The sequence below is a fragment of the Corvus brachyrhynchos genome, unplaced genomic scaffold (genome assembly GCF_000691975.1).
Source record: "Corvus brachyrhynchos isolate BGI_N302 unplaced genomic scaffold, ASM69197v1 scaffold34, whole genome shotgun sequence".
NCBI classification, from domain to species: Eukaryota; Metazoa; Chordata; class Aves; order Passeriformes; family Corvidae; genus Corvus; species Corvus brachyrhynchos.
In genome coordinates, this window is record NW_008238126.1 from 8,797,948 (window position 1) to 8,808,828 (window position 10,881).

Here is a 10,881-nt window from a genome sequence, read left to right on the forward strand (position 1 = left end):
GGGCCAGGCTGGACATTGGGGCTGGGAGCAGTCTGGGATGGTGGGAGGTGTCCCTGCCATGGCAGGGGTGGAATGGATGGGCTTTAGGATCTCTTCCAACCCAAACCCGTCTGCAATTCCATGATAACGCTGTTCTTCCCTAGTTCTAGCAAGGATAAATATATTTACTGCTTTCCCCTCTTTTCTGCATTCTCTGAATCCCCCCTGGAACGCTGCTGGCCCTGGCTGATGCCACCCAGCCTGCTGCCCCTGCTGCTGAAGGACGGGCTGCTCCTGGCCTACGCCGTGACCACGCCCGCGTTCCTGGCCGTGTGCCTGGCCTCCTTCTCCATCCTGGAGAAGACCTCAGCAGAGGACCTGCAGCTCAAGGCCTTCTCCCTTTCCCTCAAGGGTTACGTGTCCTGGTTTAAGTCCTTTCCTAGGATTGTCAGGAGCCTGGTAAGCAAATTTTATTCCTTTACCTCTTACTTGCAGCTTTCCCCAGCGCTGAAGTACCCGTGGAGGGGGGCTGTCATTTCTTTGTGCCGTGTGGAACAGTGCAGAGCACCCAAGCAATGAAGTGACAGCTGACCTGTCTGAGGTGTTCCATCATTCCTTGTCTTCCAGTTCCTTCTGTCCATGTCCCTGATAGGAGTCCTGTCTGTCCTGAGTGCTGCAGTGCCTCCTCCCCAGAGCCTCCCAGATTTATTCCCCGTGGCCGTGGCCGTTGTTTCCTGCCTGCACTTCCTGCTGTTCTTGGTGTATTTTAACGTTGTGATACTCTGGGACTCCAAGAATAGAGGGCAGAAGAAAATGAGTTAATGAAGCTGAAGCTCCAGGACTGAGTGTGCTCAGTGAGAGGTGCCAGCACTGCAGAGGAGCCTGTGTGTGATGGACACAACTGCTGGAACCCCAGGAAAGCCAGGAAACACCTTTTGCTTATTTAAACACAAAACAATCAAAGACTGTTCTAAAGGAGAAATATTTTGAAGAGCATTGGGAATGGGATTTGGTTTGTTTTCTCTGGAAGTGTCACACTTTTGTTACCATTTGTAAACCTAAAATGCCTAATAAAGGACCAAATTTTGAATTAATGCTAAAATACTGTATTAGCAAAAGTAGCATTAAGTTTTCTCCTTTCCCAGCATAAAAAGCATAAGGAAGTGCAGGGAAAGTAGAAACTCGTGCCTGGCAGCACTGAAGCTGTGGTGCTGAACTGCTTCATGACACAAACCTGGTTTGTGGCATCAGTCACTGTCCCCCTTTGCTGGGGGTCAGCAGCTCTGATGTCTAAAGCTGCTGCAGCTCTCTCTCTAACAGGACTGAAAAGCCACAACTTTTGGTTCTACTGCAATAAAAGCTGAGGTGCTGCAGTGCCGTTTGAAAAGAAAATACCCAAACCCCTTATTAAATTGCACAGCAATTTGCAGATGTAAACTGAACTCAACTCTGCAATTTCTCCCTGGGCACAGCTCAGCCTCCAAAGCCAATAATTCAGAGAATACAAATTGATTGAGTAATTATAAACATAACAAAGCATGGAGGAAGAAAATAAATCATAAAGCAATTTAGGGTCATATAGTTTAATTAGGAGTCAGTCTATTCTTTTTTTCTGTATCTATATATAAATATAAGAAAGCCCCCCCCCACCCCTTGTTTAAAGGCTTCCCCTGTCACATTCCAGGCTGTCACTGCCCTCAGCCTCAGTGTGTGAATCAGCTGTTCTGGGAACTTCCAGCTGGGCCACTTCTGAGCCCTGGCAATGGAGTCCCTCAAGCTCAGTGGGTTTGTGCAGGTTTTCCAGGCTTATTTGTTGTGGAAAATGTACCCCCAGCCAACACTGCCCCCCTGGCAGCTCAGAGAGAATGGAAAAGGGGCTCTGGAGTAGGAACCAGCAGGATATTGGGGGTGAGCACAGTTCAATTTCCCTGCACTGTAAGTTTGCTATGAAACAACAGAAGTTCCATCTTTTCACAAGTATTTAGGATTTTCTGTGGGTGACTCTTAACTGTGGCATGCAAGAGCTCTGCCCACAGCATGGCCTTTCTGGAAGTGTAGGCTGAGTGGCACGGATGGGTATCAGGACACAAAATAGGAATCTTTGTCTCCAGAGGCTGTGAAATCCCAAAACCACCGTGTTTCCCCCAAGGAACGGTTGCCTGAACCTTGTCAGCCCGAGGAAGGGCTGCATAACAGGAACATGAAGGGGGATGGAAGCAGAGGGAGCCCAGGGTCTCATTAGCCCAGCCGTGTCCAGCAGAGCCCAGGCCCATCCTTCCCCCATACCCAAACATTAGTTTTGAGTGTATCCCTTTCCTTTGTCCTTGAGGTGGCCTCGGGGGGTGATAAAGTGAGAGTCACCCGATCCACCTTGTGTGGAACTGGAAATGGTTCTTAACAGCCCCAGCTGCTTCAGAGGCCAAAGCCTGCTACAGCAGGAGGTCAGAGACACAGCGAGTGCTCAATAGCTGGGTGTGGATGAGGGGCATGAGCAGCAGGAGCTCGGTGTAAACTCCCACTGCCTAAAAATGCCCAGTTTATAACCGCCCTGGGGTGAGCTCTGCTGTGACTCTGCTGTCCATCACCACCTGCGCTGTTGGTTCCTGTACACGTTTGATGCTGTTCTTCCAGGACTGCCCAGAACAGCTCAATTTACACCAGCACAGTCAGTTCCAGACTCAGATCAGTAATTATTTAATTTCCAGCTCCAGAGGTTACAGCCAGGTTAGAGAAACTCTGCCTGGTTCAGGTACCCTCAGCCTACAAAGCCAGGGCTGGGGCACCTTACACCCACAACAACCCCCAGCTCTGAAAGCCTGAGACACCAAGGGGGAAAATGAGAACAACTGACAATTCCCTCAAACAGCTCCTAACCTTCTTCGCAGTCTGACTGCACAGGCAGTGAAGCGCAAACCCGTTTTTATTAATTAAAAACTCCTAAAGCCTGAGTGTGTGCATGTTTAGCCACACCCTGAACACATTTATCGTGCTGGTGCTCAGAGTTTTCTAGTTATAAAAATCAGTTTATTTGAGGATGGGACTTTGCAGTGGTAGAAAGGACATTCAAGTGTTTGTGTTTATGCTGGACTTTGATAAAAAAGTACAAATCATTTTACGGCACTTTTTCAGCCTACTTGCAAGGATTTGAGATGCAGGGGATTCACTCAGCTGGAGGGGTGAGTTTGAGGAGAAGGAATGAGAAAAGCAGCTGGTTTATATAAAACAGCTCTGCTCCTACAGCATTAAATGCCAAAATTAAACTCAAACGTTGACCTAAAAGCCAATGTTACCAGAGCCTCGTGTGTTACTGCTGGGTTGGAAGCTGAGGCCTTTTTATCCTGGGGCTGGGGTTGACTTTAGAGGAACCCTCGTGTGGATGACAAATCTCTCCCCAGCCATGGCAGCACCACCAGGGAAAGTGTTTGCAAACAACTAAAACGCATCCAGGGTTGGAATAATTAATTCCTTGCACTGCAGAGCTCCCTCCAGCCTTAGCGCCCAGGCAGTGCTGGAGAAGGCCCTCCAGAACCTCCAGTTTATTTCCACACAGCACCAACCCCACCGACACAGGGCTGCACAGCCACCCAGGGTGGATTATTTACATTGAGATTATCTGGTTGTGCACATTGTTAAGTTGAAATAGATGCCAGAAATGTTATCTGGACGTGCACCTGCCCGGCGCAGCGAGCACTCCCCAGCTGGGATTTGCTGGGGAGATTGGTTTACACTCAGTTCTTCGCTCCTTTTAAGTCCAGTCCAGCAGATGGAGAAGTTTGGGTAGATGTGGAATGCATTTTTCACATAATGCCTGTGGGGAGATGAGGAATGACTAAAATAAATAGCAATTAGACAGCAGGATCATCGTTCATGGGATCTGTTTGGGGTTATGGATCTGATGTGCAGTAAACACACATACAGCCTAAGGCAAGGAGGGCAGCAGCCCCTCTGCCCTGGGCTGCAGGAACATTTTGGGATGTTTTAAGGAACAAGGACAAGTAACCAAAGGAGGAACAAACTGGTGAGGAGAAATGCTGCAACAAGGACAAGTAGCCAAAGCAGCAACAATATGAGGAGAAACACCATAGGATGTTTTAGTGGGGCAGCAGAGTTTCTACAGTCACTTTGTCATGGAGCTCAACAAACCAAGAACAAATGCCTCGTGCAGAGAAATGACTGATTGCCCTTAGGCCCTTGCAGCCTGCAGGACATCCCAGAGCTCTCTGCACATGGTTTACAAGAAGGACCTTGGTCCTAGTCACTCTGGCAGTGCCCTGGTGCTGGGCAAGGCTGGGAGCAGGCCCAGGGGCTCCTTCCTTCTGTCCAGAAGTGAGTTCAGGAATGCAGCACTCCCGGCACTCTGGATGTGCCCTGTGAATGAGGAAACAACACAGAGATAAACAACAGTGGTGTGATGGCAGAATTTGTGCAAATCCTGCCTCAAACACGAGTTAAGTAAGTTGCTGTGGTGGTTAAAGAACCTGGCATCCCTTTTCCTTCAAACACGGTGTCTCAGCAGGGATTTCAGAGCTTGTCCTGGTCAGTGGCTGCACGTGTGTCACATCATCAGCAGGGATGGCAAAGCAGAACAGAATGTGCTCTGAGTATGAGAAGCTGGTGCTGCTTTTTGCTAACAGCAATAAAAGAATAAATAAGAATCCCCAAGGGCCACGTCAGCAGAACCCAATCAGGGATTGCACCAGAGGAACACCCATCCCTGGAGACACCCACACCTGAGTCCCAGCCAGGCAGGGGAGGGCCGGGTGGGGGTGAGCAGGTGGCTGAGACAAGCAAAGGAAAAGTGTGCAAGGGCAGAAAGGAACTCAGGGAATGAGAACATGTGGGAAAGGGTCTAGAAGCAGGTGCATGTGAGTGCCAACGCTGCCAAATGGTCCCCACAGCAGATGAGCAGCTCTGTCCCAGCACCCCGAGGGCTGGTGGCTCTGGGGTGTTTGGTTCCCCCACCACAGAGGGGTGAAGGGAGAATTCAGAGTTATACTGAACATACAAAGGGGGATTTCCAGCAGCTTGAGCCTCTCAGCTGCAGAGAAACCCAGCTGGGGAGGGCACCAAACCCCACGGCCATGGGGCTGCTGGGGCAGGGCCTCCTCATTTCTCCTCCCTTGGCACACTGTGATTCCATGGGGATCTCACACGGCCAGGATGTGATTCCACACCAACACCTGGCCCTGGACTGGACAACGTTACCTGCAGCTGACCCAGACCAACCCCAGGTTCTGCCCTAAGCCAGGATTCACAAGGCTACTCCAGAAAAAGGAATCCAATCCAACTTGGCCTCAGGTACCACTCTTTAGCTTTATTCCTAATAAACATCATTAGTTTACACAAATTATCAACAAAAAAACCCCACAATTGCTCACAACAGGAAACTGTCTGATCTTGTATGGCAAATAACAGAAAAAAGATTTAATTCTTATTTAATTTTATACAAGCTGGTTTACTTGTGCTAAATGCAATTCCTTTATGGTCTGATTTCCCTTTAAGCATGAATTGCAGCATTTGGACAGCAGGATGGGTAAAGAACCCAAACATGCCAAGACCACTCTGCTGAGCTCTGTCCTGCACTCTGAGCTCTCCTAAAAAACAGAAGCTGCCCAGATTCACAAAAAATATCACAGACTCAGCTTTGTTTTCCAAACAAAGAATCATGGAATGGTTTGGGTTGGAAGGGACCTTAAAGCCCATCCAGTGCCACCCCTGCCATGGCAGGGACACCTTCCACTGTCCCAGGCTGCTCCAAGCCCCAGTGTCCAGCCTGGCCTTGGGCACTGCCAGGGATCCAGGGGCAGCCCCAGCTGCTCTGGGCACCCTGTGCCAGGGCCTGCCCACCCTCCCAGGGAACAATTCCTTCCCAATATCCCATCTAACCCTGACTCAGCTCTGAGAGAGCTGTTCTTAAAAGCCCCAACAAAACAGACACAAAAGCCCCAACAACTCTTCTCTCCCTCAGTAGTTTTACATGCAGAGCACCTGAGTAAGTTCAGCTCCATCAAACCAAAGAGAACATTCAAGGAACTCCTGGATGAGGATGGCTGTGAGCGGAGCAGCTGGAAAAGGGATCAGGGGAGGGGACCAGAAGGTGCCTGGGCTCTTGCAGAAGGGGTGGCTGGTGCAGGCCCAGCCTGCTTCTCTCCTCAGCTCCAATTTTAGGACTCCCAGGGTCAACAGTGTCTGGAGTCCCCCCAAACCTGCTCCAGAAGGTTGGCACAGCCATCCCTGCCCTTGGACACGGCCTCTTCCAGCCCTGGCCCATACAGGCACTAAAAGAGCTGAATGTTCCCAAGTTTCCTTTCCCCTCCAAGTTCCCCCACCATCCTCTCCCAACTTTGACTGCTCTAAAACATTTCCAGATCTAAAAAGCTGAGAGAAAAAAAATGTTCACCTGTCGGGTGATATAAAACCAATCTTCTACTAAATGTGCCAGAATAATTTTTCTCCACCTCAACCACAGTTAAAACCTTCAGTCTATTCATTACTGTCTTTTTATAGTATTTTTATTTAATAAAACCTATTAAGACTACCATACAAATCTCTTTACTTATGCTTTTATCTTTTAACTGATCAATTTTTATATTGCTGACATCCCTTCTTCACCATTTGCTCATTTAAAAATTCATAGTATATGAGCTATGTCTCTGGAGAAAACGTCTATAAAATTTGTTACAGCTGGCAAATGTGTATGAGTCAGTGATAGCACATGACTAAATGCTTCACAGAAAATAAAATTTGTTTCTGTAGTAAGCAGAACTGTTTAAATGTTATTTATTTTTATGTTTCAAAGAAAATATATTGTGAAGTGCTGCATTGATTTAATACGCAGCAATGTCTGTGTACACGCTGTACCGGGGAAATTTATGAAACCTTTGCACAACTCCTTTAATTGAATTTTCCAAATCTCTCACCACACACAAATAATCAATATCTTCTGCAGAGAAAACCAGTCAGAATTATTACAGTCTTTCTTTTCAATTTTGTTGTCATCAGCACATACAGAGCACCTGGATATTTGTAATGTCTGGATAGCAAGTTATTTACACCTCTTAAACATATAATTGCTACTAAGTGAGTCCAAACTAATGTTTCTTTTCTTTTTTATTTAAAATAATTATATTCATGGGAGAAAGCAGTATTTATTCTCATGTAGGAGTTGCTACATGTTGGAAGAACTACAATTCTTTTGAATTTTTCATTAAGCTTAATACTCTAAACTAGATCCACCAGAATTAAAAATTAATAGCTGTTGCATCTCTAAGAAGGTACGTAGGAAAATAGAGTGTAAAAACAAGGGTGAAATTGCAGAATAAATGGGGCTGACACCTAAATGTACAATGCAGGTTGACAGTTCTCTGTGTACTCGTCTGGGGCCTCCAGTCATATGTCTCATGTGCATTTCTGTATCTGCCACTGCAGTTAATGGCTTAATATTTCATCTACATAGCACAGGCTGTTCAATCACTGCGGAGCCTTGGAGCTGCCCCTTTCCTTCCTTCCATCCCCAAAACTCCTCATGCTGCTGGACCCAGACCCAGAGACTCCTCCAGTCTCCAGCAGTTGTAAAATACAGGTGTGGGTACAATCCAACAGCCCCAAATCCTGCAGGGAAGGAGCAGTGGAAAGCTCACCCAGCTCCTGGAGCTGTCAGTGGGCAGGATTCCTCACCTGTGCTGGGAAAAGCAGGCTGGGGGTACTGGGCTGAGTGGGATCTGTTCCCTCTCCTCCACTGGGAGGGACTCCCATGCTCCCAAACTAAAACCAACCCACGTGCACAGAATGAGGAGCCATCAATTCAGGTTCAGCCTGAGCAACAACAGCTTTTCATTCCCAGGACAAAAACAGGGGCAAAGCACACTCCTCTGGGGCAATCCCCACTCGGTGAGGAACTGAGATCAGCCCTGCCCCAGGTGTGATGGTAGGGAAGGCTCAGGAGCACAAAAAGGGATATTCTTCCTCAGGGAAGGGCAGATGAACAAGGCCAGATCCCTCCAGCATTAAAATTTCTGCTCAGCCAGTTCCCAGATTTTTCCCAGCAAAGGGATAATGACATTTCTTCCCTGCAATGAAATACAAAGTTGGGCTGAGGAAAATAAATGTGGTTTTTAGGTTAGGGTTTTACAATTGGAACAATCCACTGCTGTGCATCCCTTTTTCCTCAGATCTCCAAGCAGGAGGAAGGAAAGGTGGGACAGACACCCAAGTAGATCTAAAGGTCAACAAATTTGTTTTACTTTATTTGAGAAAGATGTGAAAATAATCACAGCAATCACCAGGGCCAAGTGATTTAGTCTTAGGACACCCAAATTCCAAATTCAAGCTGACACAAAATGGGATAAATGGTGGTATTCTGTATTTTTACCTTTTTACCTGGTTTGACAAGGAGCTCTGATTATTGAGGTGTTTATATTTTGCAGTGGCTGTGAAATGGCATTTATGTTCTACCATAAATGCAGCCTTCAAAACTGGACTGGCAGGTGGAAACTCAGGAGTTTTGGTCCCTCATCTCTCCAGCTTTGCTTTCATCAGTGATTTCAAGTGGCACAGAATAAAATCCATCCACTTAACCCTGACCCAGTCTCTTGGAAAGCCACCACTGCTGTCCCAAGAGCACAAACCTGGCACTTGTATTAACCCCACAGTGGAAGTTGGGAATGAACAGAACTCAGTGAGGATCAGATTTGCCCATGGGCTTGGCAGGATGAACAGCCCCACAGAAGTGGTTTTTATTTCATCACAGCCTGGAAAGAGTCTTCCTCAACACTGCAAGTATTTGATCTCTGGAACACTCTCACAGCCAGCAGGTAGCCATGACTATGGTTTGTGTCAGGGTTTTGGGGAAGCAAAGTATTCCTGTCCTTCGTAACAATCCGCTGGAGCAGCTTCCCCTTTTAGAACCTTCACTCCTGGAATCTCCAAACCCACGAAATTTTCCTTTCAAATATGCATCCCCCAACCTACACATCCATTCCCAGCACACAGAAAGCACATTCTGGACTCCCAGACACCGGCTCGATTCATCTCTTGGCAGTTGTTTTACAATTTGCTTACTTTCTATTCAAAAACATTTTGTTTACTGTAAATTCGAGTCATGGCCAAACAATGATGCCCTTTTTTCCATGCTGATCACCCAAAATGATAAACTGAGCTCTGCACAACGCTGCCCATTGAGCCAGGAATGTTTTGTATGAAGTTGTTTTAAGAGGAGGTTGTTTATGTAAAGTAAATAAATTTCATGCCTCACCATGTGATGACAATGTGACATTCCATCTGCACCAAGCCACAGAACAGTCAAAGTTTGAAGCCCAGCCATAACTAATTAAAAATAATCATGAAAAACCTACATCTGAAACTAAAAGGCAAAGTAAAACATCTCCAGATGCTTCTCTTTGATCACAAACTTCTCTGCCTCTCCTGCTACTGCGTTTTCAAGACTGCAAAATTGAATTTATTCTTTGTGAAAGCCAAACTGACATTGGAACTTCATCAAAATCGGTCAGCTTAAACTCAGAATTCTCTTTTCCACCCTACCTTCACAAGATATTTCTCATCTAAGCAGCCTGGCTGTGTGTTGGGTGTTAGGGGCTGGTCCCTGGAGCAAAGATGGAACTCTAAATGTGTACTGGTGAGCAGCACAGAGCAGAGCACAAAGGAAGCAGCGACTGTTCCAGTCTGTGCCAGCCCAGCGTTCCCATCCTGCCAGGCAGGAGCAGGGATTGCTGCAGCAGGAGGACACAGGGAGCTGTAAATCACAAACTGCACACTGCACAAATCAGCCCAATTCCTTCCAAAGTGCTGTCACTCCTTTTCATTTTCAGCTAATCTGCTGCAGCCCAGCAAATCTAAGCTTGATCAATTTTCTGTCCTTTAAGAGAATTCCCCACAGCAGAGATGCCACCACTGCTCCTGATTCTGGGTTTACTCTGCTCCAAGATAGAAAGTGTGAAGATAACAGAAATATCAGACTATCCCTGGGGAAGGGTTGTTGATTTTACTGTGTGTGAGGGAATTAAACAATCCTCTGTGTGTCCCCTTCCCTCCTGCCAAGGCACTGAAGCAGCTGTGGATGAAATGCCACCAGCTTCAAATATTTTCACAGCACTGGTTATGAAGAAACCTCAGAGCTGGGATTTCACAGCCCCCTGGAGTGGGTGAAATACCCCACAAAATAGACAAAGTGAAAAAGGTTTTGCTGCAAGGTTGTGATACTGAAAACACAGTGGGAGGGAGGAGGATGAGGAAGAACAAGGCTAATTGGGACACACAAAAAGTAGAGAAAGTCTTCTGGACCATGCCACAAGTGCAAGGCCATGAATGATTCCTTCTCCGTGCACAGGTTCACAGGGAAATACCCAATATAATCAAAATAGCAGCAAATATTCAATTTATATTTGCATAGTATTTCGAAGAAACACATTTGATTATCATCATTTTCATATCCTAAAGGTTACCCAACTTATTTTAAGTGAAAAGAACTAAAAAGAAATCAAGCAAAAGGAATCAAAACATCTGTTACACAGGAGTTATGGAGAGTTTCTTACCTCGGGCAGGGACTTCTCCATGGTTTGCTTTCAACAGCTGCAGTTTTTCTGCTTGACTCACTAGTGAAGAAATAAATCCAAAATCAACAAATGTTGCCCCAGAGCTTTCAAAGAAAATAATACCTCTGCTGCCTCCTTCACTTCCGAAGTATTTCAAGGAAAAAAACTCTCTTGCCTATGTAACTGTGCCCATAAAAATTAACAAAAATTTTCAAAATTCAGATAATTCTGACAACTATTGCTTCCAAGCCTCATCCCACATTTTGCTGCCTTTTTTTTTTCTTGTAGTGCTGGCATGGTTCCTAATTCAAACATGGGGGAAAAGATGCTTCTTTCCCAAGGAGCTGAGGGA

The 10,881-nt window shown here is 46.4% G+C and overlaps 2 protein-coding genes across 3 annotated transcripts in view; one reads left to right on the forward strand and one right to left on the reverse strand.

Moving 5' to 3' along the window:
• Positions 1-1,081, forward strand: part of ALG6 (ALG6, alpha-1,3-glucosyltransferase) — a 17,850-nt gene extending 16,769 nt beyond the window's left edge. The window contains exons 14-15 of one of the 2 annotated variants that reach the window (XM_017733527.1): positions 240-438; positions 632-749. In XM_017733527.1, coding sequence (XP_017589016.1) covers positions 240-438; positions 632-649 — 217 coding nt within the window. In that variant the 3' untranslated portion in view covers positions 650-749. Of the gene's footprint in view, positions 1-239; positions 439-606 lie in introns of both variants that reach the window. The other variant, XM_008633074.2, reaches the window with a different exon arrangement.
• A 2,756-nt stretch (positions 1,082-3,837) lies between these two features.
• Positions 3,838-10,881, reverse strand: part of ITGB3BP (integrin subunit beta 3 binding protein) — a 15,820-nt gene continuing 8,776 nt past the window's right edge. Inside the window, exons 6-7 of the mRNA XM_017733528.1 lie at positions 10,530-10,589; positions 3,838-4,347 (exon numbers count right to left, since the gene is read on the reverse strand). Of these exons, the coding sequence (XP_017589017.1) occupies positions 4,235-4,347; positions 10,530-10,589 (173 nt within the window). The 3' untranslated portion in view covers positions 3,838-4,234. The remainder of the gene's footprint in view (positions 4,348-10,529; positions 10,590-10,881) is intronic.